General features: G+C 38.4%; 2 protein-coding genes across 8 annotated transcripts in view; one reads left to right on the top strand and one right to left on the bottom strand.

Annotated features, from left to right (window-relative positions):
* The window catches only part of LOC101846200 (inositol-tetrakisphosphate 1-kinase), a gene marked incomplete in the record, with an annotated part of 72,073 nt that extends 57,927 nt beyond the window's left edge, over positions 1-14,146 (top strand). The window contains 5 exon segments of the mRNA XM_035968573.1: positions 1,257-1,300; positions 1,824-1,983; positions 2,457-2,524; positions 3,956-4,124; positions 6,009-14,146. Coding sequence (XP_035824466.1) covers positions 1,257-1,300; positions 1,824-1,983; positions 2,457-2,524; positions 3,956-4,124; positions 6,009-6,268 — 701 coding nt within the window.
* A 409-nt stretch (positions 14,147-14,555) lies between these two features.
* LOC101859084 (polyribonucleotide nucleotidyltransferase) overlaps positions 14,556-27,540 on the bottom strand; it is a 17,465-nt gene continuing 4,480 nt past the window's right edge. For 3 of the 7 annotated variants that reach the window (XM_005093709.3, XM_005093707.3, XM_035968575.1), the window contains exons 2-5: positions 23,167-23,258; positions 21,473-21,570; positions 19,550-19,680; positions 14,556-15,879 (exon numbers count right to left, since the gene is read on the bottom strand). In XM_005093709.3, coding sequence (XP_005093766.1) covers positions 15,732-15,879; positions 19,550-19,680; positions 21,473-21,570; positions 23,167-23,197 — 408 coding nt within the window. In that variant the 5' untranslated portion in view covers positions 23,198-23,258 and the 3' untranslated portion in view covers positions 14,556-15,731. Of the gene's footprint in view, positions 15,880-19,549; positions 19,681-21,472; positions 21,571-23,166; positions 23,259-24,545; positions 24,622-27,540 lie in introns of those variants that run through there. The other 4 variants (XM_005093705.3, XM_005093706.3, XM_035968574.1 and 1 more) reach the window with 3 other exon arrangements.

Genomic DNA, 27,540 nt, shown 5'->3' with positions numbered 1-27,540 from the left:
AGAGAGAGAGAGAGAGAGAGAGAGAGAGAGAGAGAGAGAAGGATTAGTGCCAATGTCGTGATATGTAACGTATTCTCAAAAGGGTTGATACGTGAGATTTCAAACTGCTCTGATTTCTTCTCAGATCCTTCTATTTTAGAATTCTTTTTTTTTTACGCTCTACTGGGCATAAATAGAACGTCCCAGAAAAGAGAACTTGGTCCACTTTTAAGAGAACTAAAAAAAAAAGAAGAAAAATAAGGTTCGTTACCTTCATAAATAAAAGATCTTATGGGAACGTGACAATATTACCAAACAACTATATCTACACTCACTCACTCACACACACACACACACACACACACACACACACACGCACTCAAACCCCCCGTCCATCGACTCGGAAAACATTGTCCCCGTGGCAGGATACTGTCCCCTGCTGCTCTGTTTTTTCCCCTCGCACAAATGAATGGCTCTTGGTGTGTCTCGCGCGCTCATATGACCTTATGCAGTTGCGAGCACCGTAAAAACACTTACCAAAACAAACAGAAAACTTTTTTCAAAAGCTATTCTCTACTCAACGACAACTTGTATTCTCTCTTATTCAGTTCTAAAGCAGTTAGTTCTCTGTACAGTAGGTTACTGGTTTACATTATTATGAATACGAACTTTATAAACTGTTGTTTTTCATATCACCTTTGCCTTTACTGTGCCAGTAATTGAGGATGGTTGGTTGGAGGAAGCCACTGTTAAGTCTTACTTCTTCTCTCTGTCTGTCTAGTTTTTCCCCGCAAAAAATTAACATTTTAGTGTTCGTGTGCTTCCTTTTACTGAAAAATCATTAATTACTGTATACAGGGTTGGATTTTTTTCGTGCTCCTTGAATTCATGATTTTTGCAATTTTTGAAATTCAAGTCGTTCATGAAGTATTTAAGGGGACGCTTCTGCATTGGAACACATGGCTCTAGATGACTGAAATTGTGAATTCTAAACACTCGTAAAAAAAAGAAAATGTGCAGAACTTGAAAAAAGAATACGGGAAAAAACCCTCAGTATACAGTACTCCAATAGTTACCACCTGGAACAAAAACTGCCACATGATAGTGTTAGAATGGTTTGCTCTAGTTCTCCATACAGTTGGTGAGTTTGTGTATGTGTCTTGTCAGGTTGTCCTGCATTTCATTATGTCTCCATCCTGTACTTATTGCCTCTTGCTTGCTAACCCTCCCTTTCCCTCCACCCCTGCCACCCTCCACCCCCATCCTTCTCATTGCAGTATGCAAGCCTCTCTTGGCCCATGGATCCACCCTTGCTCACCAGGTATATCAGGACAGTTTCCACCACTTAATCAACTTTGGATCCCTTTTAGAAAAAAGACTTACTGTCAGAACTAGTTCGGTTTCTGTTCTGGAAAGAAAAACGTTTTTTCTTAAGTAGAGAAATTTTCTGTTTTCTCTTTGTGAAAAGAGTTGATCCTTTTTATCCTGTTTTTCATATGCTCAATACCTGAATAAATGAAGTTATTTACATCAATTGTAATTCGCTCTTTTTGTGAAAATGTGTAAATAGACATTGTATCATTTCCACATCTGAAAAAGATTATTTTTGCTTTGACTGGCGGGAAAGCATTAAGTAGCTTCAAGGTTCTTTACATATAAAAAAGAAGTGATGTTACTGCTGTTTTCTTTTAACATTGTCCTTGTAACACTGCCTATTTTTGGTAAAGATGCTAGTTTTGAAAGAGTTTTTTATTAAATATTGTTGGGGAGCAGGGTGTAGGGGATTTTGTATGGGATGAACATTGAAAATATGATTTTTTTTTTTTATCTGTTTATTTTTCAAGATGTCAATCATCTTCAACGAAGAGTCCCTGAAAGACATCAGTCCGCCATGTGTGGCCCAGTCCTTCATCAATCACAACGCCATTTTGTATAAGATCATGGTGGTGGGCTGCAAGCAGTTCATCATACAGAGACCGTCACTGAAGAACCTCTACCCTGGAGGTAACTATACCTGTTTACTTGTGACTGGGTTTCACTCTGGTGAAGGGAGAGACCAGGTTTGGCTGACTGGTGTGTTTCTCCTAGAAAAATTGTATGAGCCGGTGAATGTGCTATATTAGAGGCTTGCCAACCATTTGGCTTGGTCTTATTTGAAATGAAATTTAAATTTTGAGGTTCTGCCTCTTTCAGTGTTGTGAGTCTTGCACAAGTACCTGGTAATGTTGCTGATACCAAATGTAACCTGATTTTTTTGACATAGGATATAACTGAATATGTTCAGCTGACCTAATATGTATATATGTATAATATTTTAATATATGATCGGTGTCTGACTCTAGCCATATCTCCACCAAATTAGGTCAAACACTTTAAAAAAAAGTAATTTCTTTTTTATCTTCCAGAATTTCTTAAACTTTGTGTAGAGTGTTCTTTTAACTTACAATAGAATCATCTATTACATATCCTCTTCACAGCTCATGCAACTGTTTTCTTCGACACTCAAGAGGTGTCCAAGGCAGACTCTGACCACCCTCTGAATGCGGTAAGCTAGACTCTGACTTGTTCATGAAACTCGTTCTGGTGTTGGTAGTTTAAACTGTGGTCTGTGTAGGCCTATACCCACTGGTGTATTGGTTAGACTATTTACTGTTGCAGGCAGAAAATGCGAGTGGATGGTTGGCGGGTGGTCTGGTGTGGTTTGCTATTTCTTTCCTATCAAACATCTATCATCCTTCTTCCTTCTTTTTTGCGTTTGTTACTCTCTAGTAACTCCTTTAATCTTCAGCACTTAAGTGAACTATGTTGCATGTGCCAACTATAAAATGTTGTATAACAAATAAAATGTGAGTTAGTTTCCCCTGTGGGAAAATTATATTGTCAGTTACCTCTGTGTGCGCGTGTGCGTGCGTGCGTGCGTGTGTGTGATTGTGTGCGCGTGCGTGCGTGTGCTGGGATGCTGTATACCACACAGCTTGGGTTGACCTGTTTCTTAAATTACCTATGGCTTATGTTGGTTTATTTTGTTTGACGCAATGAGTTGAGACTCGCTGAGGCTCTGACCGGATGCCTGTTGCTTCTGTATCGTGGGGTCATCCCCCTTCTTTGTCTAATCTGATAAACACTAGTTAAAAGCAGGAAAGAAAGTTGAAGCTAAACTGTGCCTGTTTGTGAAAGATACAGAGCTGTGGAAATGATATGTATATGATTTTATTTATTTATTTGATATTGAGAGTACCCGAAATAAATGTTTATACTTTTATACCCAAGATCAACCAAGGGCAGTAACTCTGGCGTGCATGAAGTGGGCTGTTCCTACTCTAATAAATTGTTCTTTGAAGCTCATGAGACTAAATTATACATGTGTTTATGATGTAGGTATCCGTATCAAACTCTCAGATGCTTTTTAAGCTTTGTAAATATACTTGTTTCATATTTAGAATATACTTTTTTTCCCCTGCCCTCAGCTATGGTTGGGGAATGGGGGGATTTTTGCACACCTAAGTTTGACGAAGGCTATTTTTAGAGAATCAATTTACTTTGTCTGGGTACTCACATGCAAAGATATAAATTTGCTTTTGCACCATAATGTGTGACAGTATTATGAAGGCTTACAAGTTTGATATATTCTGCTGTGTGAATGAAAAACCTTGTATATGAATCTGGTTCAAGTCAACTTTGTAAAAAAAGAAAAAAGAAAACAGGTGAAAATGCCTAGTCTTTCTTTGCCTATTAGGAATTATAATTTAAATATTCAATGAAATGAACATGCAAAGATTATTGAGGTCTGACTTTTTAAGCAGAAGTTATAGCTTTAAAAACTTTTAAAAAGGTGGTTTCATTAGGTACTGGATTTTCTCATTCACCAGTAGTATTCTCATGAGTGATGAAACGGTGTTGTTGTCTGCCTGTGAGGCATGAGTGTCTGATGTTCTCTTTTCTGAAGACGTCCCCATCTGTTTCTGATTCCGACCAGGTTGACTATGCCACGTTGGAAGACCAGCCCACCAAACCCGACTGGGCATACCTGGACAAGTTGGGGCAGAAGTTGCGGTCAGCCATGCAGTTAGATCTCTTTGGCTTTGACGTCATTATTGACAGCGAAACCAACCAGTATGGCATCATAGACATCAATGTTTTCCCAGGTGAGGAAATCTTTTCTTAAGAGTATGTTGCTCCAATGTGATAGTCTAGGTTGTGGAGGTGGGTGCTCTGGTGTGGTTTGCTCCTTCTTTCCTATGAAACATCTATCGTCCTTATCTCTCCTCCTTTTTTTGTGTACATTACTCTCTTGTAAGACATCTATTCTTCGGCACTTGTATGACCTTATTGTGTTGCAAGTGCCGTAAAACTCGTTACTAAAAAGCTAAAACTAAGTTGTGGAGAAGTCTCTCCCCCCATCGCCCCATTTAATGTCCATTTCCTTTATGATGAAATGAAAGGTGAATTGTTGGAGAGTGCCACGAGTAGGTCCTGTGTTGATTCTTCTCTCTGTCAATCTTGTCTTTTTCTAAACATTACATGGCTGACCTTTTTTTTCTCCTGTATTTCTCTTTATTTGAAACATAGAATTAGAGGTTTGTAAACCTTTCTAGTATCGCAAGTTGATAAGAAGATGCATCCTTATTATGATTTGGATCCTGCTTACCCGCGTTATAGACAGGTGCATTATAATTGATGACTATGACGTGTTCTGAGTGGGTGGAAGTGTGGGGCTGATACACACAGGAGCTTGTTTATCAACATTTGTGTTGGGTTGTAGGAAAAAAAGCTGATGTAAGTTTTTCCGTCAAGACTTAGGTATTGCAGTGGTAAGAACAGCATGCTGCATCTATGGACAGACATTATATGTGTAGGCTACTGTTTCAACAAGTGGGAAATGAAGTCATACAAAATACTTTTAACTGTTTTTGCCTGGACTTATTTTCCTATGTGTACACAAAATTAAAATGGTGTTTGTAGTGTAGCGGTTATGTGCTTTGCTGTTGCATGTTGGAGACCCAAGTTTGATCCCAGAGTGGGAAAAACCCCATTTATATTGAGTATCTTGGTCTTTCTGCTGGGATGTTCTATCCCTTTCAGCCCAGTTTTGCCCTTGTGTATATATATTTGTAATTTTCGCATTGCCCTTGATGAAAGGTCTGGGGGCTCTCGTGGCCTAGAGGTTAAGGTGTTGGCCTCTCATTCAAAGGTCCTGGGTTCGAATCCGGGTAGCGACCGAAAAATTTACTTTTCTAAAATTGTCTCCTTTCACCTCCTTTCCTGCTGTCTAGCAATGTTCTGTTGTTTGCTTTCATTTCCACTTTCTGCCCCCACCCCCTCACCTCCTTTGCCCCCTCCTCTGAGCTCCTGACTCTTTCTGCAGCCTTTCTACTGCTACTCCTTGGCTCCTCCTTACTGCTGTCTTTCTGCCACACCCCTGATCTTCTGGTAGGAAAGATCTACACCTAGCCTTCTCGGACAAGGGCAAAAAAATCTCGGAGGGCCCGTGTGCAAGTTGCGCACGTTAAAGATCCCTTGGTGGTCTAAAATCGATAAGAGTAGGCTTCGGCCGCCACCCAGGCAAAATTTAAAATTTCCTACCAACTGAAAATATTAGGTGTGTCCCGCGCGCTCATATGACCTTATGCAGTTGCGAGCGCCGTAAAACACTTTACAAAAACAAAACAAAACAAAATGAAAGGTCTATTATTGTTAAACATGTATACCTTGGACAGACTGCCACAGAGTTTACATGCTTTTCTGCAGGAAGTGTTCTGAACTGTGGTTTTTTTATTGTTCTGAAATACGTACTGAAAAGAGCACATTTAATCTGTTTGCAATTATTTTTCTGTTGTTTATATGTTAGACTGGTTATGTAGGCTGGTGTATTTACAGTGTTAGTTTGTTGGTGTTGTTGTTGTTGTTGTGGGGGTTTTTTCAGGGGGGGGGGGGGGTCGTGCTTGTCAGGTTCAGTGTAACCTGGCATTTAGGTAATTAAAAAAAGAAGCGGTGGATCACATCAACCAATGTTCTTTTGATATCTTCAGGTTTTGAAGCCATTGACAGTTTCTTCAGCATTCTGTGTGAGCACATCGTGCGAGTCATTGATGCTCAGGAGAAAGGAGAGCTAGTCAATGGCCGACTCATGCCCTCCGCCCAGGACATTGGTGGCTCGATGAATATCCTCAACCAGCTCAACCAGAAGGCGAACGTCTCCCACGATGACTGCCTCCTCAACAACTTCGCCCTCAACGCACCAAAGAGTAAAACTATCAATAACAATCAGCAGCCTTCCAAGATGTCTTGAGTTCTCCTGTTCCTGGTTTTTTCTTTGTTTCTACTTTTTTTGTTATACTGTTTTGATACATTATGAAAAAGCAAATATCTTTACATACATGCTTTTCTTGTCTCTGTCTAGAGATATGAATCGTATTTCAATGATATTTTTTTACATATATATATATGTTTGTTTGTGTCTGTAAATTCTTAATGCAAATTGGAACAAAGCAAATGAAATGAACTTTCTGGAAACTAATTCTCATTCTGTCTGAAAACTGATTAAGCTGAACCTACGATGTAAAGGTGGTTCATTACTTGCATGAAATATCTTTGTCTTTGACGACATAAAGATACCTTATGACTTTTTCAGTGTCGCGAATCACAGCAGATGTTTTATTGTTTATTTGTCAGATAATGGGAGTTAAGCTATAGGATATGAAATTTTATTATTGTATTTTTTGCTACAAGTCTGATATTGATTAAAGACATTCTCTAGACATCTGACAGTAACAAAATGTCTTCCCAGTAGTGCTTGTTTTTTGTTGTGTTCGGCGACAGAGAAGTCTAAAATTTCCATGCCAGCTTCTTTATTTTTCAAGGTTAGAAATGGTAAAGTTGCTTTTTGAATTTGTTTTTTTTTAGTTCAAATTTGTTTTTGCTAATATTTATTTGCTACTAGGTTCACTTATTTATTTTTACCTAAAACTGTTGAAATTTATTTTTAAAAAGAAAATTTTGTGACTGCACTGCAATAAAATTGTACAGGTATATAAGCTGCTGATTATTACATGTGTTATCCTTGTGGCTTTGACACTCCTCTTAAACACAATTTGAGTACAGTGTGGCGTGTCTTTGGCTCTTTGTATGGCTTGTGTCTCTCAGGTGTCCAAAGTCAATGCAGTTGTAGTGAGGGGTTAGGGGGGGGTTCCTTCTTCTTTGCAATCCTTCTATCGGTTCTCTTTAATTTGCTTCTTCGCATCTTATAAAGACCACTATCATGACTGTCTGCTTCTTTATACAGCAAACAAACAAATGAACCGGTTGTAGTGGATGTTGTCAACCTTGTGTTATCACTTCATCTTACTTGCACTTCATCACAATGCTCTTTGTATCCAAACTGATTTTCAATGATAATTATAACAGTACTTGGTGTAAGTGGGGCAATTTTTTGGCCTCCAGTTCTGGAATATGAAGGGGATAAAGCAGTGTTACTTGTATCTCGTCACATTGTTTAGGTTATGTTGTCTGTCGTTTTCTTTAGATGAGAAATGTCAGATTTATTTCAAAGTTGTCACGGGTTCAGATTTGCTTCAATGACTTCCATTCTCACATTATGAGGCAAAAGTTTCATGTGCAAAACTAGATGGAGTTTGAGAGACTTTAGGGACCTTATATAACTTACAGCAGAGGCAAGTTTCAACTTGTCACGTTTTTGGATTTCAGAGGGAAGGTGGGCTCAACAAATAGAATTTTAACACTCCTTAAGAAAGGGAGAATATTTGAGCCCTTTGCTCAACTTGTTTTACTTCTCTTTCCTTGTGCGGAAAACTATTTTGGGTGTGTTTTTGTTTGTATTCTTTGTTGATTGCCTCTTCGTTCAGTGAATGTTTTCATCAGCTGTAGATTCATGGATATGCTGCAATGACAAATAAAAAATGAAAGTGATTTTGTTTATCAAGGGACAAAGAATAGTAAAGTTTAGCAGTGTCAATGTTTCACACTATACTTTGTCATTGTATTTCATTCGATCGTTCGGTCGTTCATTCACTCATACGCACGTACGTACGTTCATTCATTCATTCATTCATTCATTATTGTCAGTCATAACGGGACCAGATTCATTTTCTTCAATGTATATGAAGAGCTTGTGTGGTTTCTTGGTATACCGGATTCTAAGTGTTCTGTAGGGCAGCAGTTTCATTTTGTTATTTTTTGGGTTTCTTTCATTTACTTTTTGCTTGTGTGTATTTCAATTGCTTGTCTCAGATCTGAGAGTGCTTCTTAAAACGTAAAAAATATCAGTTTTTTAGAGACGCTTTTCTCAAAATTCTTGGAGCAGCGACGTACATGTGTAGTGTAGTCATGTTGCAATTTCTTGCGTTTGAACATTTCCACTGGCTAGAAGGTTTAGACATATTTCCCTTGACATATTATACACTTGTATTGCTAGTTTAGTTTCTAAATTATAGTTTTATTCGTGTATGGCATAAATGGTGAAGTGAAATGTACTTTTGTTTCCCATATGAATGGACTCATAGTCATTGGGCATAATTATTAATGGGGACCTGCATATTGTGGTGTAGACAGAGGAGATACAATTCATTCGAGCATCTGGCTTGTGCATGTCTGTCTGCCTATATTCTAGACATTTACAACGTCAGAGTTTGCCGAAGCACACAGAGCCACGAATGACTATATGATGAAAACTTTTTGAGAACTTTCTCTGCTAATCAGTGTTTATGTATATGAAATGATTTAACGGAAGACTGTACAAAAAAATGATGAACTTTTGCCTTTGCCCCTTGATGAATAGAATTTCATTCCATTTTTGTGTGTGTCTAGATCTTTCTCCTCTTCTTCTTTCGTCCTTGTTAAAGTGTCAGTTTTTATTACAGTATGAATAGTTAGAAGTTTTGAGCCGCAGGTGGTTTGTAGCTACAACTCAACTTACAAGTCTAAAGTTTTACTTCCATTCCCTCCATACCTTACTCTGGTCTTGTCTTTTTATCTTTTCTTTGGTGGACGAGAATAGTGAGATGAAAGGAAAAATGGAGGGTGTTTGATAACAAGCCTTTGAATAATATAAAATCCTTTCGCATCACTGGGATATATATAGGTTGGAGTTTCTCATCTAAATGGCCATGAATAGAAATATTTTGCACAAGCTTTTCTAAGGTAAGCTACTCTCCTTTGTGTTTATGTTTGTTCTTTGTCTTGAGTTGAAGCACAAAGTAAATGTTGTGAAAATAGTAGGGAGTCAGTCGAGTCGTGTTATAAAAATACCAACCTTTTCCACCAAACCGCAGAAATCGGTTGTGGGGTCAATGAGTTACAATATGTGTCTGAAAAAATGGGACTTTGAGCTTGGGGTTGATTGTAATAGCTAACATTTTTATAGAAAAAAGCCGCCAAAGAGTTATGAATCCATGCATGTAGGGGTAGCTTCAAATGGACAGTACAGAAATGCTAATGCCTTTCGTGTGAGGGTCAAATAAATATTGAGAGTTGCTGAGAGGCTCTTACTCTTAGTCTGGGAGAATGTAAATACAGTATAATCCACTTATATCGACATTTTGACATATCAACATATTTTCCAGTTACGAAATTTTCCCTTCCATATCTTCACTAAACAATTTCTCTTATATCGACTTTTTTTCGGCCCTCTCTGCTTTATCGACATGCTTCCTGGGTACCTGGCGAAGCCCACGAACATAAATGGGGGGAAAAGCCACGCTAAGGGTCAACGCATTAGTTCTTCATTAAGCCGGCATGCCCGCCAAGTAGCCTATATCGACACACGAATATTCAGTAGGTCATGTAGGGCCTACACAGTGTAGTCTCCAAAAAAGTACAGTGCCTCACGGACGTAAGCGTCTCACGCACTGGGCATCACCTCCCTACCCCCACTCCCGATCGCTCACACCCCTTCCCCATCCCATTCTCAGTCTGTCGCTGGCAAGTGCCACTGTCAGCGAGTCAGTGCCTCACCTTTCCATTTTCCCCAGCAAACGGCCATAAACAGGCCTTACAAGAATGCAAAAACAAAGTTTTAGCTGGTGTGTTGTGTGCATCTCGCGTTGCTCGGTCTTTGGTACCGCAACTCCAACCCTCCCTTCCCCTCTTGCTGTTGTTAGTTTCACAGTTTGGTTGTGTAAGAATCAAGAGAAGCAACCAGCTTAAAAAAGTGTTTTCGTTTTACCACTGACCTCCCGTTGTTTTTTCCTATTTGGCTTTATATTTTCATTTATCGACTTTTTAATATATCGACATCAAATCCACTTCCCAAGGCATGTCGATACAAGCGGATTTTACTGTAAATGTTGGTGTGCCACCTGACTCTTTAAAAAAAATACAGTCAAACCTTGTTATACAACCCCCCGTTCGCCAGGCCAGGTCAATGACTTAATTGAATCCAAGTTTGCCGATTTATGTGTTTAATCTGAGCTATTAAAAAAATTTTAATGAACAAAAAAATTGAGGAATCCATCTCCCTTCATTGAATCCAAATTCGTTGTGTCCGAGTTTCAGAAAATTTTACTTTAAATTTACGTTAAGTTGGAGCTGGGCATGTAGTCTGTTGCTGCTCGTTTTCCCCTGCGCATTATGATCGCCCAAGACAGATCTAGATCTCTTGTCTCAACCAGTCCAGTCTACCACTAGTCAAAATGGCAATCAGTGCTACCCCATTATACCGCCTGCCCCACTGTACCACCAACTTCATGCTCGTCCCAAAGTAGGCAATATAAGGAGGTTTTACTATGGTTTTTTTCCTACTTTTGTGTACGGTATCTGATAATACTCGTAATTCTATCTTTTGCTGTATCATGTTAAACCCAACCGTACCAGCTGTGAATTGCTTACAAAATTGTTTAGAGGTTAGTTTTGTTTTAAGTGAATACAGATATGCTGCCATTGTCTTTGAGGAAATTGTCAAGCTTTTAAATTTTTAATTGTATTGTCTTGGTTAAAGAATTGTCAGTGTCACACAGATCTAGCAGCAGAGTGACAGTTGTGCATGATGTCCATATGTCTTCATGTGTCGTAGAAACTACAGATCTACCTCTGTTCATGCCATCAGATTTGATGACAGTTGTGGGACCCAACAAGAAATATATGAAGCACTGTACCATGTGTTTCAAAAATATTTTTCTCCCATTTTTTTTCCTTTTTACTGTGGCCTGACTTGAAGACTTGTCTTTAGACATTGGCTTACAATTTGAGACGTAGGGACATACAAATGTAAACGAATTTTAGTGGGATTATTGGCTGGGTTGAAACATTTACAACATCTTATGGTTGTTTTGTGTTGTTGCATACATTATCCACTTCTCTCTTTCTGTACAGCAAGAGTTAATGAACAGTATCATGCATTCTTCTTGTTCATTGATAAATCCTGTTTCTTTGTATTTTTTCATCTAATGTGTGAATTACATTCTTTGATCAAATTTTCTTTCATTTGTAATTACTGACTTCAAACCTGTATGATGAAAGTGATGTGTAAAAAAACAATTGTTAAAACTATATATATTCATGACTTTATTCTTGCTGTCTTTACATTTATTTCATAGCTTATGTGATATACCAATTTATACACTTTTATTGTTGTTTGAATTTTTATTTTCTCTTTCCTGGATCTAAGACAAAGGACTAACATGGGAATGCTTTGCGGCATTTGCCCCAGGTTATCTCCAGTCTTGCTAGAAACTGTCACTGAAGCATTGAGTTTAGCAGCTGTCAGTTTTTTTCCCTTTTAAAATACCATATCTCTCATTTGGGTCTTCTTATAGGAAAAATTGTGGAGCAAAATAGACAAAATCCATTTATTTAGGAATGTAAAAAAAAGCTTGTTGAGATCATTTTTCCATCAGCATGTTTGCCCTTAGAATAGTTCGAAGGTTAAATATATTTACCAGAGCTACAACGATTAAGAACTAATACTAATAAAACTGTACTGTGGTGGTTGCTGTCCATCAGTAGTGTTATGATCTATGGTAACACAAACGCGTCAAGTTCATAACGAACAGGCTGTGGGTCTTCTGTTATGTCAAGGCAGAAGCTTGTATAATTTTTGTCAGAACAGAAACTTGCACTATTGGCATATCATAATAACTGACAAGTACCAGGTACTATCCCTTTACGAACATCGGACTTGTATGGTTATAAAGAAGATTTTTATTTTACAATAGCGTCCCTTCTTATGATATACGGCATAATCATTTTTTTTTACCCTGGGGCTGTATTGATACTGTCAGGGCTTTAGTATTTGGTAATTTTTGGTCCCTTTTTATGTGCCAACTGTTGTTGGTTCTTGTGCCGACTTATGTGAACATAAATATAGAAGTTTAATGATTTGTTCTTTTTCATTGATGAACTACTAAGCATAACCCTGATGACTAGGGAAATGGTGACAGCTCAGTTGGTGTTTATTTTTACTGGACTGTATTTTACGTGACCCTGGTTTGAAACCACAACAGGGTGCTTTTGTACTTGGGTTGTTTTGGGAGTCTTTAGAGTTCCCAGTTCTCTGTCTGCTTTGTTTGCTCCTTCTATTGCAGATGGAAGTTGTTTTCAAAGGTTGAGCCATACAATACAAATGTATCATAAGTGGTGTGTTTAATTGATACCAGTGGAGCAAGTGATGTTCCTACAACTAGAAAATTATTTCTGTGACAAAACAATTTTGCGATGGAAACAGAATGCTTCGAAGATGTTCATGTTTTATTTTAAATCTAACTCTCATGAACAAAGTAGGTCCACTTTAAGGAAACAAGCTGTGACTACTCCAAAGGAAAAAGAAAGCTGCTACTGCTAGCAGAAACGGAATAAGAATTGCTCAGTTGTACTGTATTATATTTTTGTCTATAATGATATGTCAAGTGCACTTTTTGTGTTTGGTCAGAGGTCACTCACTACTTGTTCTCCAGTGATGCTGGCTGCAGTGCCAGTCGCTTCTCAGACTGTGTGTCTTTCTCCGTGTCTTTGCGCAACGTGCCAAGGTCGACACACAGCTTACAGTTACTGCTCCCCCTCCCCTGAGGTCCTGTGAGGACAACCTGTGAAGTTTGATCGTCAGTGTCTCTGGCAGACCGTGCAAACCTGCCTTCTTTGCTCTGACATTCATGTGGCTTGCGACTTCCTCTGATGATAAAGAGGTCGTTTCTCCCTGTGTTTGCTCTCGGCTGGTTATGGTCAGGATTATTTCAGAATGTTTGTTTCTTGATGTCTCAAGCTCAAACTGACCACTAAGCTTTGAGGGAGAATATAATAAACACACGTTTCACTTTCTCGTCTTGGTCGGAGGGGAGGGAGCTGTTGTTGAGTCTTTTGTTGTCATTTTGCAACTTCCTAACACAATGATATTTTATTAATTGAATTTCTAGTGGATAAATGAAATATCCATAAGCAATTTTTTATACTTTTGAATAGTACGTCGAGTATCTCTGCAAAATAGTCATGTTTTCAACAGTCACAATTGCACCTACATGTACAACTTCTTCAAAGTTCTTTATTTTTCTTTGGTTTACTCCATTTACTGTATCAATCTATAGTTAGCAAATAGACACTGCTGATCTCTGTGAAACAAATCTTCCAAAATTCATTACAGTTATACATCATTTCCCACATTAAGTATGTTTTAATTTTAAAAACGCGTTGCTTCAAGGGTTTACTTCATTAAAACAACAATGCTAAAGGTCATTATAAATTATAGGCATGAGTCAGCTCTTGAATTAAATTGCACCCTTATTGAAAAGGTAAACTGAAACAGCTTCAATCGCATATTTGTTCTTTATTTTACTTTTTGTCATGGCCCAAAAAAATATTTTAAAATTTCTTCGAGTCTTGTGAGTAGCGTACTCATTTAGTTGTAGCAAGTGTTATTGAATGGTCATTACTACTGATGACACAGACTTGTTATTGAATGGTCATTGCTACTGATGACACAATAAACAAGAATAGTTTGAAATGTTGACAAGTTTTCTGATCAGATGAATGAAGCAGGAGTTGAACTGTGTAATGCAAACCAGTATTTTAGTGATATGAGCAGACTGTTTTATCATGTCATATGTTGCTAAATGTTATGTTTTCTTTTCTCTTACATTGCTTGTACTTTATACTGAAAGGGTTTTTGTTAAAAATGCGATTTCATAACATGTTTAATAAATTACATTTCCATTCATGAGACCTATACATGTGTTGGAAGGATCCTCTTGTTTTTGCATTTTATAAGAATTATCTTAGTGTAGTTTAGTAAGAGCTTCACAGCACTTGCAACACAACAGAGTCGTATAAAGTGCCAAAGTTTAGAGGTGTTACAAGAGTAACAAAATACAAATAAGGAGGAGAGGTCAGGACGATGGATGCTTGAAAGGAAAAGAGCAAACCATATCAGAGCACCCGCCAACCATGCACCAGACAGAAAGAAAAAAATGCCTTTGTCACAGTGAGAAAAATGGTCTGGTACAGAAAGAATTGGGGAAAGACATGATCAGATGACAAGTAGTAAAGTACAGGAAAAAAAGAAGGTGGAGCTGAGAGAAATCTGATTAAAAAAAAAAAAGAAGACTTGTGCAAGGGATAAGCCAACACAATTTTTTAAAAAAAAGTGTACATTTTAATGTAAACACATTTTATTGAGGAAACAACATTCAACAGCACATGTCTTCACACTACATCAGGATTCATGAAATGACTTCATTCCTCTTCAACACGCAGAAATTGTCATGAAAAAGCACCATAACAAACAGCAAAAGTAAAGAAAAAAGATTATAGGCCTACTTCAAATAATTTCGCCCACTTCAACATCTATCTGCCCATCATTCTTCCCACCTACCCGCCCATCACACCATCATTCTTCCTATCTATCTGCCCATCACACCATCATTCTTCCTATCTATCATTCTTTTCTTCCCATCTATCTGCCCATCACACCATCATTCAACCCACCTACCTGCCCATCACACTATCATTCTGTGTATCTCGCCGTCTTCCTGCCTACCTGTGAGGTGACCTATCCCTTTGATAGTTCCGTTGCCTGTAGCCATCATTTCTCTGATGATAATCACCATAGTCCCTCGGGTAGTTCCCACCACCTCCACCCCTACCCCCATAATGGCTTTGGTTGTTTTGATAGTACTCCCCTCTACCTCTCCTGTCCCCGCCTCCCTGGTGATGGTTATAATGACCACGCCCACCTCGATTTCTGTTCCAATTACGAGAATCATCGCGAGGCCTGCGACAGAAAAAATCTTTAATCGCAGGTGGTTTAGACGCGGTCTCAGAGCTTGATACATTCTGCACATAACCGGGATCGGAATCGGGATTGTACCTGTTGCTGAACAAATTTTCAAGTTCCTGGACCTCAGGCATGAGGTTCGAATTCCAAGCCACTGTGGCAGAAACATCATCTGTACTGGAGGAAACCCCGCCCCCACAACCACCAGGATCTTGAGCTGAGATTGTATCGGCGTCGCCACCGTCGCCGGGCACATCATCAACTACAGCAATGCCGACCTCTGCTGCTATCTCTGCTAGATCAGCCATTGTCTTTTCCTCTCTGTTGTTCAGCAGCGGTAATTTGAACTCGCAAGTATAAAATTAATCTCTTTCTGCAACGATAATCTGAACTCAAGAGTATAAACCACAGTCTGTGATGATAACTTAACTTGAAACCAGGAGTTTATAAATAAATCTCTGTCAGCAACAATAACTTGGAACTCTGCTAGTGATGTGAAATTGGGACAGAATAGGTCTACACACTCATTTAAACATGATCAAAATCGGAGCATTCCAGTGAATCTCTCTACAACGCTGATAGCCCGCTGAGGTAGGACGGGTTTGTGGAACAGAGTGAGGAATATACCCTGCTCAAGTTTGCTGACTGTCAGACCGCTACGGTTCCCAGCACTTGTGGCGTATAGGCTGAAAGCAAAAACAGTTCAGTTCAATTTTAGTAAGAGTTTTATGGCATTTGTAACACAAATAGGTCAAACATGTGTAGAAGATTAGAGATGCTACAAAGGAGTAACATAAAAAGAAAAGGAGGAGAGATATGGATGATGACAGATGTTTGATTGGAAAGAAGAAGCAGCAAACCACATCAAAACACCCACCAGCCACTCACAAAGCAAAAACTGTACATTGGGCATAAGTGATAATTGGTCTGTCATACACACACACATTCAAACAGTGAATTAAAATGAAAATTAAAAAAATTAAACATGGACACAACTGAGCCACATTGCATTTTAATCTTAATCAACCAATTTCTGATTGTACAATCTTGATAGAAATATAAGTACAAGGTTTCCTTAGCGTGGAGATAGAGTGCTTGCTTCTTGTGCTAGAGAATCTTGTTTCATTCCTAAAATGAGCTTGTCTGAGGATAAAACGAACAATTTTTTTCCTTATATTTTATTTATCACACCCATGACCACAGCAGGGGGCAAATACCCTTTTCTACTCTAATAAGACACCAAATTAAAAAAATCTCAGAAATCAAGTGTTTGTTTAGTCAGGTTTTTACATAAATGCCGAAGATTAGTAAAGGTGCTACAAACACAAAAAAAGAAGAAGAGATCTAAAGGAAGATAAATGTTTTATAGGAAAGAAGGAGCAAACCACACCAGAGCACCCACTTCAAGTGTTCACATTGTCAATATTCAAAACAGCTTGAAACTTTAAACTAGTCAAAGCCCAGCACTGAAATGTTGACACAGTTTGGTAATCGCAAAGCAGTTATACAGTATTTATGCACGTATATAATAAGTTCAATGTAAATAGTGGCACACTTGTAGCCTACTCACGACTCACATGACCAATATATCACTGCATTATAATCATGATGTACCGGTATTTAAACTATACGTTATCATCTCAAAACTTATGATATCATTTCTCACAATGCAAGCTCTTTCAAAATTGTAGCTTTGGAAATTACTATTAAAAGTCAAAATCATTTATGAAATTACCTATATACCGGTATCTAAACAATAAAGATATGAACATAGGCAAAATTAACCCCAACAACACTTTTTAATAAAAGTGTTTTACAGCGCTCGCAACTGCATAAGGTCATATGGGCGTGCGGGACACTCAAAACTAAAATTTTGAATTTCATCTTTTTCACTCATAACCACCCTACAAAACAACAATCAGCGAAGGTGAAGAGAGTTGAGTGACACCTTCCTCCTGAAGAGACATGGAATCATCCAATTGTTTTTATGAATGGGAAAAAAAACAAAAATCACTTGAGTCTATCTTTTTAAACAGTTGCTTTAATTGTGCTGTACACGGGCAAACTGGTAAATTCTTGTCTACTATAAACATGAGCTGCTGGGGGGGGGGGATTTCAATAGTAATAGCTATGTTGCTTGCAACCTGAAAGCTTTCCGGGATCAGGAGGAAGGGATATTAGATTATGTGGGCTATTGTAGCCCAAATAAACTTTAACAGCTTGCAGTCACACAGCCAGCAGAACAAAATATCCCATCTGGTCACCCCAGCCAGGAGAGTGATGCAATGGACTTCTCGTGCCTCGCAGGTGACCAGAGCGGATAATTTTCAACGGTGCATTATTGCGCCAAGTGACCTCAAAGTGTGAAAGGGGGTGTCTCATTGGCTACACTGTAGGCCTACATTGGTAAAATGAGCTTGGAGATTATTAAGGTTAAATGTAGCTTACTTATTATAAGGCCACCCAAACTATAAACCACAACAGTTTTAAACGAAATCTATTTTACTCATTGCAAAGGAATCTACTTCAGCAGAGATGCCAACCACAGAAAACCGAAATGAGTATTGGGAAATATGAAAATGTGTATTTTCAGGGGAAAATGTGTATTCCCCTCGACCAACTAGTAATAGTAAAAATTACTAGCTCACCAGCTCGAAAAAGGGAGCACACACGCGTACAATATTTATGTATGCAGTCAACAACATGTCAGTGTTCAATGTCGTACAGGGGTCTTGTTTGACTTAAGTATTTCAATCTATTATATATTTTCCTCTCATTATTATATAAAAAATAAATCCCGCTTTGAGAGTTCGGAAGGGCCTAGAACAAGAATTTCGACTATCAAGAACCAGTCTTGGTGTCATGATTCATTTATGAACTGACAGACTCAAATTATTGCTCAAACTCAGAGAACAGCAATAACTTGAAAGGCTCAAGTAGACACGTGCACTGTGAGAGTTGTAACAACTGTGGGAGGGCAAGATGCAGTGACATTGAAAATCTGCCAGTCTTGAACAGAAAGCTACAACATACACCGTAGGTATAATTTATTATCACCCATCCAAGAAGATGTAGGTATAATTTACTATCCCCCAACCCATCCAAGTAGGTATAATTACTTCCACCTATCAAATGAAACGCAAACACTTTATTTCAATAACACAGACTTGCAAAGTATGAGGGGTCCCGATTCCGCACATGGCCTGCACCAACGTGCGCTTAGCAGAAAGCTCTAATCAAAATTCTGAAATGCGCTTCCAAGTTTTTGTCATCTGGTGTTGCCTTAAACCCCACCCCGATAGTATCTTAAACCCAAAAAAATCAATAATCTCCTCCCCTATTATAATAATAGATAGCACTTGTATAGCGCATATCCCCGCTCAGCAGCAGTCTTTATGCGCTTTACACTATATTATTACCCCAGCAGACCATAGAACACTCCGAAACATTCTCAGCTTCCCGGGAAGCATACTATTTTACTCATTGTAAAGGAATCTACTTCAGCAGAGATGCCAACCACAGAAAACCGAAATGAGTATTGGGAAATATGAAAATAAGTATTTTCAGGGGAAAATGTGTATTCCCCTCAACCAACTAGTAATAGTAAAAATTATGTAGTCATATACTTCGCAGCGTCCGTTACTCCCACCAAAGACGGTCTTTACTCACACCATGCCGCATTTTTTTATGACGCGAATGCGCACTGGTTCAGTGACCGGTCACGATGGCGAGCCAGACAATCTAAAAATCGGACGACGCTTGTATTTTCTTTTTCTTTTTTTCTTTCCACAAGCGACAGCCAAAGCGACGAGTCCGAGTGTTTATTACATTTTATTTGCACGGCGACATTGCATTTATACTGCACAACCTGCATGCCACAAATGTTGCGTTATCAGACAACTGCTGGCGAACTTCTTGGTGGTAGCGAAAGCGAAAGTAGATATTGATTTTCCCGATCGAGCCTCATTGTCACATACGCTTCCGCCTGCCGCCATAGCTGCCTATACGCGTGAAAGTGAAACGTACTCCCCGGACGGGGAAAAGCTGAACGAATATAATATCACGATGGCGAGCGGCAAAAATGAACTTACTGACCTTATCGGACTTGGTTTTCAAATATTCCAATTCTGCGATACTGATACTATTTTAAAAGATGGGACTTGAGATAATTAGGTTTTTTCGCCAAGCTGAATCTCGTATTTTTCGCATTCCAGGATGCGTATTTTTTCATGAAAAGTCGTATTCGCATATTTTCGGCAAAAAATCGTACTAAAATACGTAAAATCGTACTGGTTGGCATCTCTGCTTCAGCCCCAAATAAGCATGGATAAGCTCTAAACGATAACATATCAATACCTTATATGAGTTCTGTAGTAAATTTTATAACTTTCTGATCCTTGAGCTTTTCCAGCTGAGAGGTGAAAAGACCTGTAGCAGGGATCTGTCTCTCCACAAGAAAAACTCTGAAAGAACTGGTCAATCTCCGCCTGTAACAGAAAATGTCAAAATGTCAGCGACAAGGAGACCCAACAATAAAGTACTGCCACTCTACCAGCCATGAAGAAGCTTTTCAACCAACACTAACAAGGTATATTTTGAGCAAAATAATTTGAAAACAGTAAATTTCTCACTCTAACTGTTTGTTCGTTTGAGTAAAGAGAAGCACATCAACACAGTAATGGTCATTTAGTACTAAGAAAAAGTAAGACAGACAGATAAACAGAAACAACAGAGGGAAAGTCAAGAAATAGGACCTACCAGTAGCATCCTCCAACCACCCACTCACTCTAAAGTGGCATTCAAAAGGCTAGATTAACTTAAACCAACTCCAACAAAAAAAAACAAAAACAACAACAAAAACAAAGTCATAAAAAAAAAAAGAATTATCCACGGGTAAAAGTTGATCACAACCACTTTTCCTGAAAACTTCCAAACTCATAGCATCTCAAGGGGCTTTGCCTGAAAAGATAATTGAATCACCCCCTATACTGATGATTTATGCTCAAACTCCAGCAGCAGAGTTAAAAAGTCAGACTTTTTTTGGGACAGTTGTCAGGTAAACAAAAGAAACCTGTGCTTCACGAGATCAACCCTAGTCCAGACAAGGACGGCCATCGTTGGCTGCCAGCTGGCTTTCTCTTGCTGCAATTTCTGATCACAGCCAACCAGCAAACTTTTACCCAAGGAATTATCCAAAGAGGAGAGTTTCATAGATTAGCACTCTACTTTTCCATCCAAATACAGTCTTGCATGTACAGAACGAAAATGCACATTTCGTACATATTTTCAGGTTCCGAATTTTTTTGCATACACTATATGTGTGTGCGCCTAGAGAAAGGTACCAAAAGTCGCCCCAGATCATTTCGAGCTACAGGCTGATAATGACCAAAAAAATCACTTTTTAAAAATCAAAATGCGTTTCCATAAAAACATGATAGTTCCATCATATTTTAACAATATATGTATTAAAAGGGTTTTCATTGATTTGACTTCTAAATATTTATTTTGAATTATTTTGAGGGTAGAGTATAACAAAATATATAATGAAAACTGCTTTAAAAAGGTGCTAAAATCTATATTCTTGAAGCATGTTTTCTCTTCTCTGCTATGTTTTACCACTGAATTTTAATCACGATATTGATGTCAACTGAATGGCAAATCATAAATGAATTTTTCATGAATAAATACATTTAAAAGATGGGTTTAAAACAAAATTTGTATGTGTTCTCAAGTTTGTTAAATTTAAAAGCTCATTTTCTCAAAATTACATCTTTACACCCTACCTCGCAATATGTGCAATATCTCAAAAACTACTTGAGATATCTAATTAAAAAAAACCCAAAACACTGTGTTCAGCATCGAATTTCCTATAAGGCACAACCCTTCACTCAAAATGTTCAAAATCCGACTTTTGGTACCTTTCTTAGGGCACACATACATATATTTGTATTTTTTAAAAAGTATATTGGGAAACAACAAAAAGATTCCCGCATTCCACCAATTTTTCTATGTGTGTGCTAGATAATAGTTCACATCTCTGAACATGAATCCTTTTGCCTTTGATCTTTAACGAGCATCATTCTTTAACAAGAACAATACTGATTTTAAAAAACCTTCTTCTAAGTAGTGTTGTCAAAATTTGAAAATGTGAACTTCATGAACCCGGACAGACTTAGCCCATTCAACAGACCAATCAAGAAACAGACTTGAAGAGCACACACATAGAAAAAATGTCACGTTAATTAAGCAACACACAACACCTATAAAAAACAACAATACCTGAGAAAGCTTTGTCAAACTTCCATGAGAAAATATCACGTCCCTTTGATTGGACAGCAAGCAAACTCCACTGAACAAGTTGCTGTCTAGAAGGTTATCTAGAATAAAAAACAGGACAGACAAGATTAAAACAAAAGCAGCCACAAAATAAATGTCATGAACTGTTTTCCACATTTTCCTGCATGTTTTAAAGAAGTACACATTAGGTCTGAGTACATAAACACTGTGGCAAAATCAGCATAATTGTTATGTAAGGAACATAATACTTACAAGACAACAAAAATCGGCTAAAACAGCCACACCAGACCACACCAGCACTCTCCCCAACAGTCACTCAGGCATTCATTAAATTCTGACAGACAAACAGGAAAGAACTAATAATAGCTCAACCTGTAAACCTTGTAATAAACTAATACAGACATTTAAAAAGAGGAAAGATCAAACATTTTACAAAATAAATATTTCTACTCAAATGACCCAACCATTCTTTACACGAAGCCCAAGAGAACAAAATTATTCACTATATGCACATACACAAAAAGACCAATGTCCACACACACACAAACATACAAAGATACATTTTATATTATGCACTTTTTTAACCTTCCCTTACAAGCAACAAGACCAGGGTCAACAAACATGCTGAAGAAAACTAGTGCCAGCTCAGCAATAATTGAGATATAATAAAACAACAGATAAGCTGACCTTCTCTTGTACCATATCTTCTTCTGACAACATCAGGTAAAACATGAACAAAAATAAGTTGGGTTTACATAAACTTCCTAAACACAAAGACAGCAAAATGAGAACTCATACCTAACAAAGCAGAAATGGGTGACATAATATATTATATCCTTTTTATACCATACTTGGAGTTGGAGTTGTTTAGCATTGCACTTCCGGTAAAATAAATCTTTATATTTCACATAATATGCTAAGCTGATATCTCACACATGAAAAATAAAAATTTGCATAAATTACTGTGTGCACTATATTCGCTTTCTAACCTTTTGATTTTGTAAGCAAAGTACAGACTTGAATCAATATTCCTAGACCATGTAATGTTATGGCAGCCGCTTTTTACCCTCTGTAAAAATCTTTGCTGCAAGGCCTGCTCATCAAAGGCGCCCAAATGAAGTGCCAAACGCCAGTCTGCCATTGTCCCAGTGGAGAGTAGGCACAACTCTACATTGTCCTTAATTTTGTTTCAAACTGAGTCAAATGTTGCGCACCATGGTGAACCGGGATTACGTCAGAGCGCGGCGATGTATTTTAGGGCAATGCTAGCTCTAGTCTAGACGCATACTTGCAAACGACTCCCAGTCTTTGGTTTGTTTTAGTAGCAAAGTATGAAATCGAAGATCTCTATTCTCATGACAATTCATATAAATGCATGACAATTCATATTAATTTTTCAACATTTGAATTGCACGTTTTCTGATTGCTTTGCCTATGTTTACATTATCATGGTTCTGTTTGGGGTTTACTTCGCGGAGGGGGGGCATATGGGTCGCACAACATGTAAATTAACGCGGCTAAAAATATAAAAAATCAACCAGATTTTTTCCAATCCTCATTCTGACTCAGACGGGCATGAAAATTTTGTTTTCATGTGGGAATCTTGAATGGATCCTCTTGTCGGATTGGCTGTTGATTTGAACTGATATCAGTATGGTATAAAAAACAACTCTCACCTGACACAAATGTTTCCCAGGTTGAGGTCATACTTTGAAAGAGGACATGAGATGAGATTCAGACAAAGGCTTAAAAAAAAGCCTTCTCGCACCTGAGTGGAAACAAAATAAAAACCAAGTAGAAAAGTCAAAACAACTAAAACAAATAGGTAGAATAGAATGGAAATGACAAACAATCAAAGCTGTGCTTTTCCTAAGACAAAAACAAAGGTCATTATTCTATAAAAACATAAATTTACTTTTTAAAAATAAAAAATTAATCAAAATAATCGTCCTCAGTATGGTACAGTGGAGTCCACTTATAACGAGTCCTGAAATAACGAGAAGTCTGTTATAAAGAAACTACAGTGGAATCCTGTTATAACGAGAGGGAGGGGACTGGTGTCAAATGTCCGTTATAGCAAGATTTTCGTTATAAGGGACCCAGTAATAAATTCAAGGAAAATAGTAAAGTAGGCCTAATCTATGAGTCTGGTTCTAGAATAGTGTCTTAATAACAGACTTATTGTTGTTTTAGGACTCGTTATAAGTGGATTCCACAGTCTTCTAAAACCCCGCGGTTTTTTTCTTTCTTTATATTTGTAAATAAAATACTGCTATAGCGCAATCAGACAGTCATGCGAGTCAGTTATAACGGAATACTGCTGAAGCTGTGCACAGTGCACAGACCAACTACATATATTCATTATATATAAAAACCTAGCCAGTTGAGAAAGTTGTTGGTGATCCAGTGAAACAAAGAATGGGAGAGCCCACGAGAACCAACAATGAAGGCCGGAACGAATGAGTGGGAAGGGTGTGGCATGCGCAGACAAGCAGAACGCATCGCCCGATAGGCCAGCCCAGTCTAGATTATCTAGGATTCTAGGCCTACCATGCCTCTCACTTCTCTGGTGTGGGATGGAGAGGTCACAATGCTGTGATAGATGGAGTGAATGTGTGACGTGCGCAAGCAGACGCAACGCACCACAGGGTGGGGTGGGGGACAACACAGCGGGCGAGTTAGCCTAGAGCCACAGCCCCTTCTTTCTAATCGCCAACGCTGAGCTGTCAACATTGCTAGTGCTAGAGAAAGAAACCTGATTCGATTTTTGATCAAGTAAAACCTGGAGATCATGTTGAACAAAATCGTCATCAGGGGAAATATAAAAAGGAATAAACAGAACACTAAACTCACATATTAGGCCTACTTTACTATTTCCCTTGAATTTATTACTGGATCCCTTAATAACGAGAATCCTCCTGTTACGGATATTTTGCACCGGCCCCCTCCCTCTCGTTATAACAGGATTCCACTGTATACATGTTATTCAGGGGTTATTTTTCTTAACCATTTATAACAATTAGAGCGACGTTGCGCGGAGTCTACTGATTCGCACCTTGAGCGGCGTAGCGCAGGGTTTCAACCGCCAAATGCGCGACACTGCTGGGATGTGTATTCCTATGAAGTCAAGTCTAGGAAGAATGTCCGATTAGAATTATTTAACAGAAAACGAGGCTGGAGGGCAGGTCGAATTTTTCCTCTTTCTTCCGAGTTTTTGAATGGTCGAAATTGATCCAGAAATTGTCCATGAGTGAATTTTTAAAGTTAATAATGACGAAACGGAGGGTGTTTAGTTTAGTTTTAGTAAGAGTAAGAGTTTTACGGCACTTGCAACACAATAAGGTTATACAGTAGAACATGACTATAGCGGCACCCGCTAAACAACGGGACTTTACCGGTATCCCCCTTTTTTCCCTATGTCAAACTCAATTACTTGCTTGGATATATCACTAACAGGTCAAGGAAAGTCCCAAACTCGGATACAGTGGGAGAGATCGAGCGAGCTCTAGCTTGGGGGGGGGGGGGGGGGGGCTGTGGGCGGGACCCAAACAGGCAGTCAGCGGTGTGGCGTTGTAATTGGCTAGTCCAGTGATGAGTGAGGTGGGGCAAGTGGCAGAGAGAGATGGAGCGGAGACACGTTACGTGAGCCACTCAAAAATTTAAAGTGATGTGCCATAGCCTACGCGCTCAGTACCGTAGAAGAGCGGAGAGGCCATAGCCCTAGGCTAGGCCAAAAAGTAAAAGAAGAGGAAAGCGCAAAGTTTGTGATTCCCGATTCACTGAATTGCGATCATTTCATGCTCAGGCATATGCACGCATCCACTTCACCAGTTCTACTGTAGGCCTACCGAGGAAAGATAGCTTCCAACAAAGACGAAAGGAAATGATTCTCACTCGAATTAAAGGCCACGATAATCAACGAAGTTGACAAGAAAAGGAAGACTAATCTAAAGCGCAAATTTTATTGATATGGAAAGGATGTAATCATGTGAATTCTTTAAATTTTTCGGTTATTTCCCCTTTGCATTCCTAGCGGGAACTCGCCTACAGCGGGGGTTTTCTTCTGGAGCCAAAAGTCCTGCTATAGGCGTGTTCTACTGAGGGGAGATAGAGATGATAGATTTTTTATAGGAAAGAAAGAGCAAACACCACACCAGAGCATCCACCAACCACCCACATGGAGGGTGCGATGGAGTAACTTTAAGAAATTAAACAAATCCAAGGACACTTTGAAAACACATAAATTATAAAAATTCAGCTCCAGAAGCAATCCTGACCAAAGAAAAACACATTGAAAGACGGCGAATTGACACGACTCCCTACAACGCTACTCTAGTCTAGGCAGGTGCTAGCTTTTTAAAATACAGTAATTAGTAGGCTAATACCACAGATAGATATAGGTCGAATACAGAAGACTCGGAATCATGCATTCGTTGAACTGTGCCTGCGGACCCGTTTTTTTTTCATCATCTTTGAAAGATACCCCTCGAATTACAGATCCCTCGAACTACCTCAAGGCCGGTCCTGACGAATTCAAGCTATTCTCGTGTTATTTTAGGCCTAAACTGTTGGCCTAACTGTTGTTGACAAACGTCAAACAATGTTTGCAATTAAGTTTAAGGTTTGGGAGCATCTACGAACATGGTAACCGGATAAACCCCAAAGTCCCGATTTGGCTCAAAATAATGGAACTTGAGTTGTAGGCATTTTTAGCTTCATCAGCCTCTCCTACAACTATTTCATAGCATAAGAACCCCCAAAAAGCCATATTTTTACCTATACTGGGCATGTTTGTCGCCACCATTTCCTCATAAAATCAACATTTTATTTTTCTTTATCGACCGTTTTCTCAAATCGCGGTTTTTCTCTATACTTTTTTTTAGTAACTTCACCATTTTTCCTCCAATCTTCATGAAATTTTCACAGAATGAAGAGAAGATGTAATACTAAAAAATTGTATGTTGAATTTTTTTTTTTTTATAGGGAATAGATTTTTGGTGGTGGTGGTGGTTGGAGTGTGGATTTTTACAGATTTTATACAAACTTGACTACATGTACTACCTCAGGAAAAAGTATTAAAAAATTTTCAAATTCGTTTAGGAAAAAATCAAGAGATCTAGATCTAATGTTTGCTCACATGCATTCAAAAAATCAATCAATTTCCAAGAACGATCAGTGCGGTGTTCCTTACGTAAGACATGTCAACAAAATTCAATATGGCCGCCGTACCAATGGAAACGAAACGTTTTTCTCAAATTTGATAGCGAATTTTAAGACTCCTTATCATGTTTGTTATATGTGTGTGAAATATGGTAAAATTTGGTCCACTAATAAGTGAGATAGCCTTCAGGTGTAAATTTTTTTAAGTTTACAGCTCCGGCAATGTCGCTTTTAAAAGCAAGCCTGTCATTTTTTTTCTAATAGCATGCTTATTGAACGTATGTTTAGGGAACCTTTAGTGCAAAAAAAATGTGTACATTAAAAAAATATTTTTGTATGAAATTTTGCCTCTAAAAAGTGTCATTGCCAAGCTTTGACGAAAGCCATATATGCGTGTGCAAAATGTGTGCGAGAAGCGGATAGTGCTTTGAACAATAACGTTTTCCGTGTGCTGGAGATTTATATATTTTATATAAATTTAGGAAGAAAAAGTTTTTGATCAAGCCTCAACTGTTGTGGAAAAATATGATTTAGTTAAGAAAAATTGATACAAATTGCTGTGCTAATATGGGTGATATTGATTCTCCCGTAAAAGAGATATTTGAGGATAAGTTGCCCCACGAATTTTTGACCGCACTTGACTATAGTTACACGACACCTGCGTGCAAAAGTAGTCCAGTTATAGGCTACTAATGTTGTTTTATTGTTAATGCAGGGGCTCTCGTGGCCTAGAGGTTAAGGTGTTGGCCTCTCATTCAAAGGTCCCGGGTTCGAATCCGGGTAGTGACAAATATTTTCTTCTCTCAAATTGTCTCCTTTCACCTCCTTTCCTGCTCTCTAGCAATGTTCTGTTGTCTGTTTTCGTTTCCACTTTCTGCCCCCACCCCCTC

The sequence above is a fragment of the Aplysia californica genome, unplaced genomic scaffold (assembly GCF_000002075.1).
Source record: "Aplysia californica isolate F4 #8 unplaced genomic scaffold, AplCal3.0 scaffold00068, whole genome shotgun sequence".
Lineage (NCBI taxonomy): Eukaryota > Metazoa > Mollusca > Gastropoda > Aplysiida > Aplysiidae > Aplysia > Aplysia californica.
This window is presented reverse-complemented; position numbering and strand designations above follow the sequence as displayed.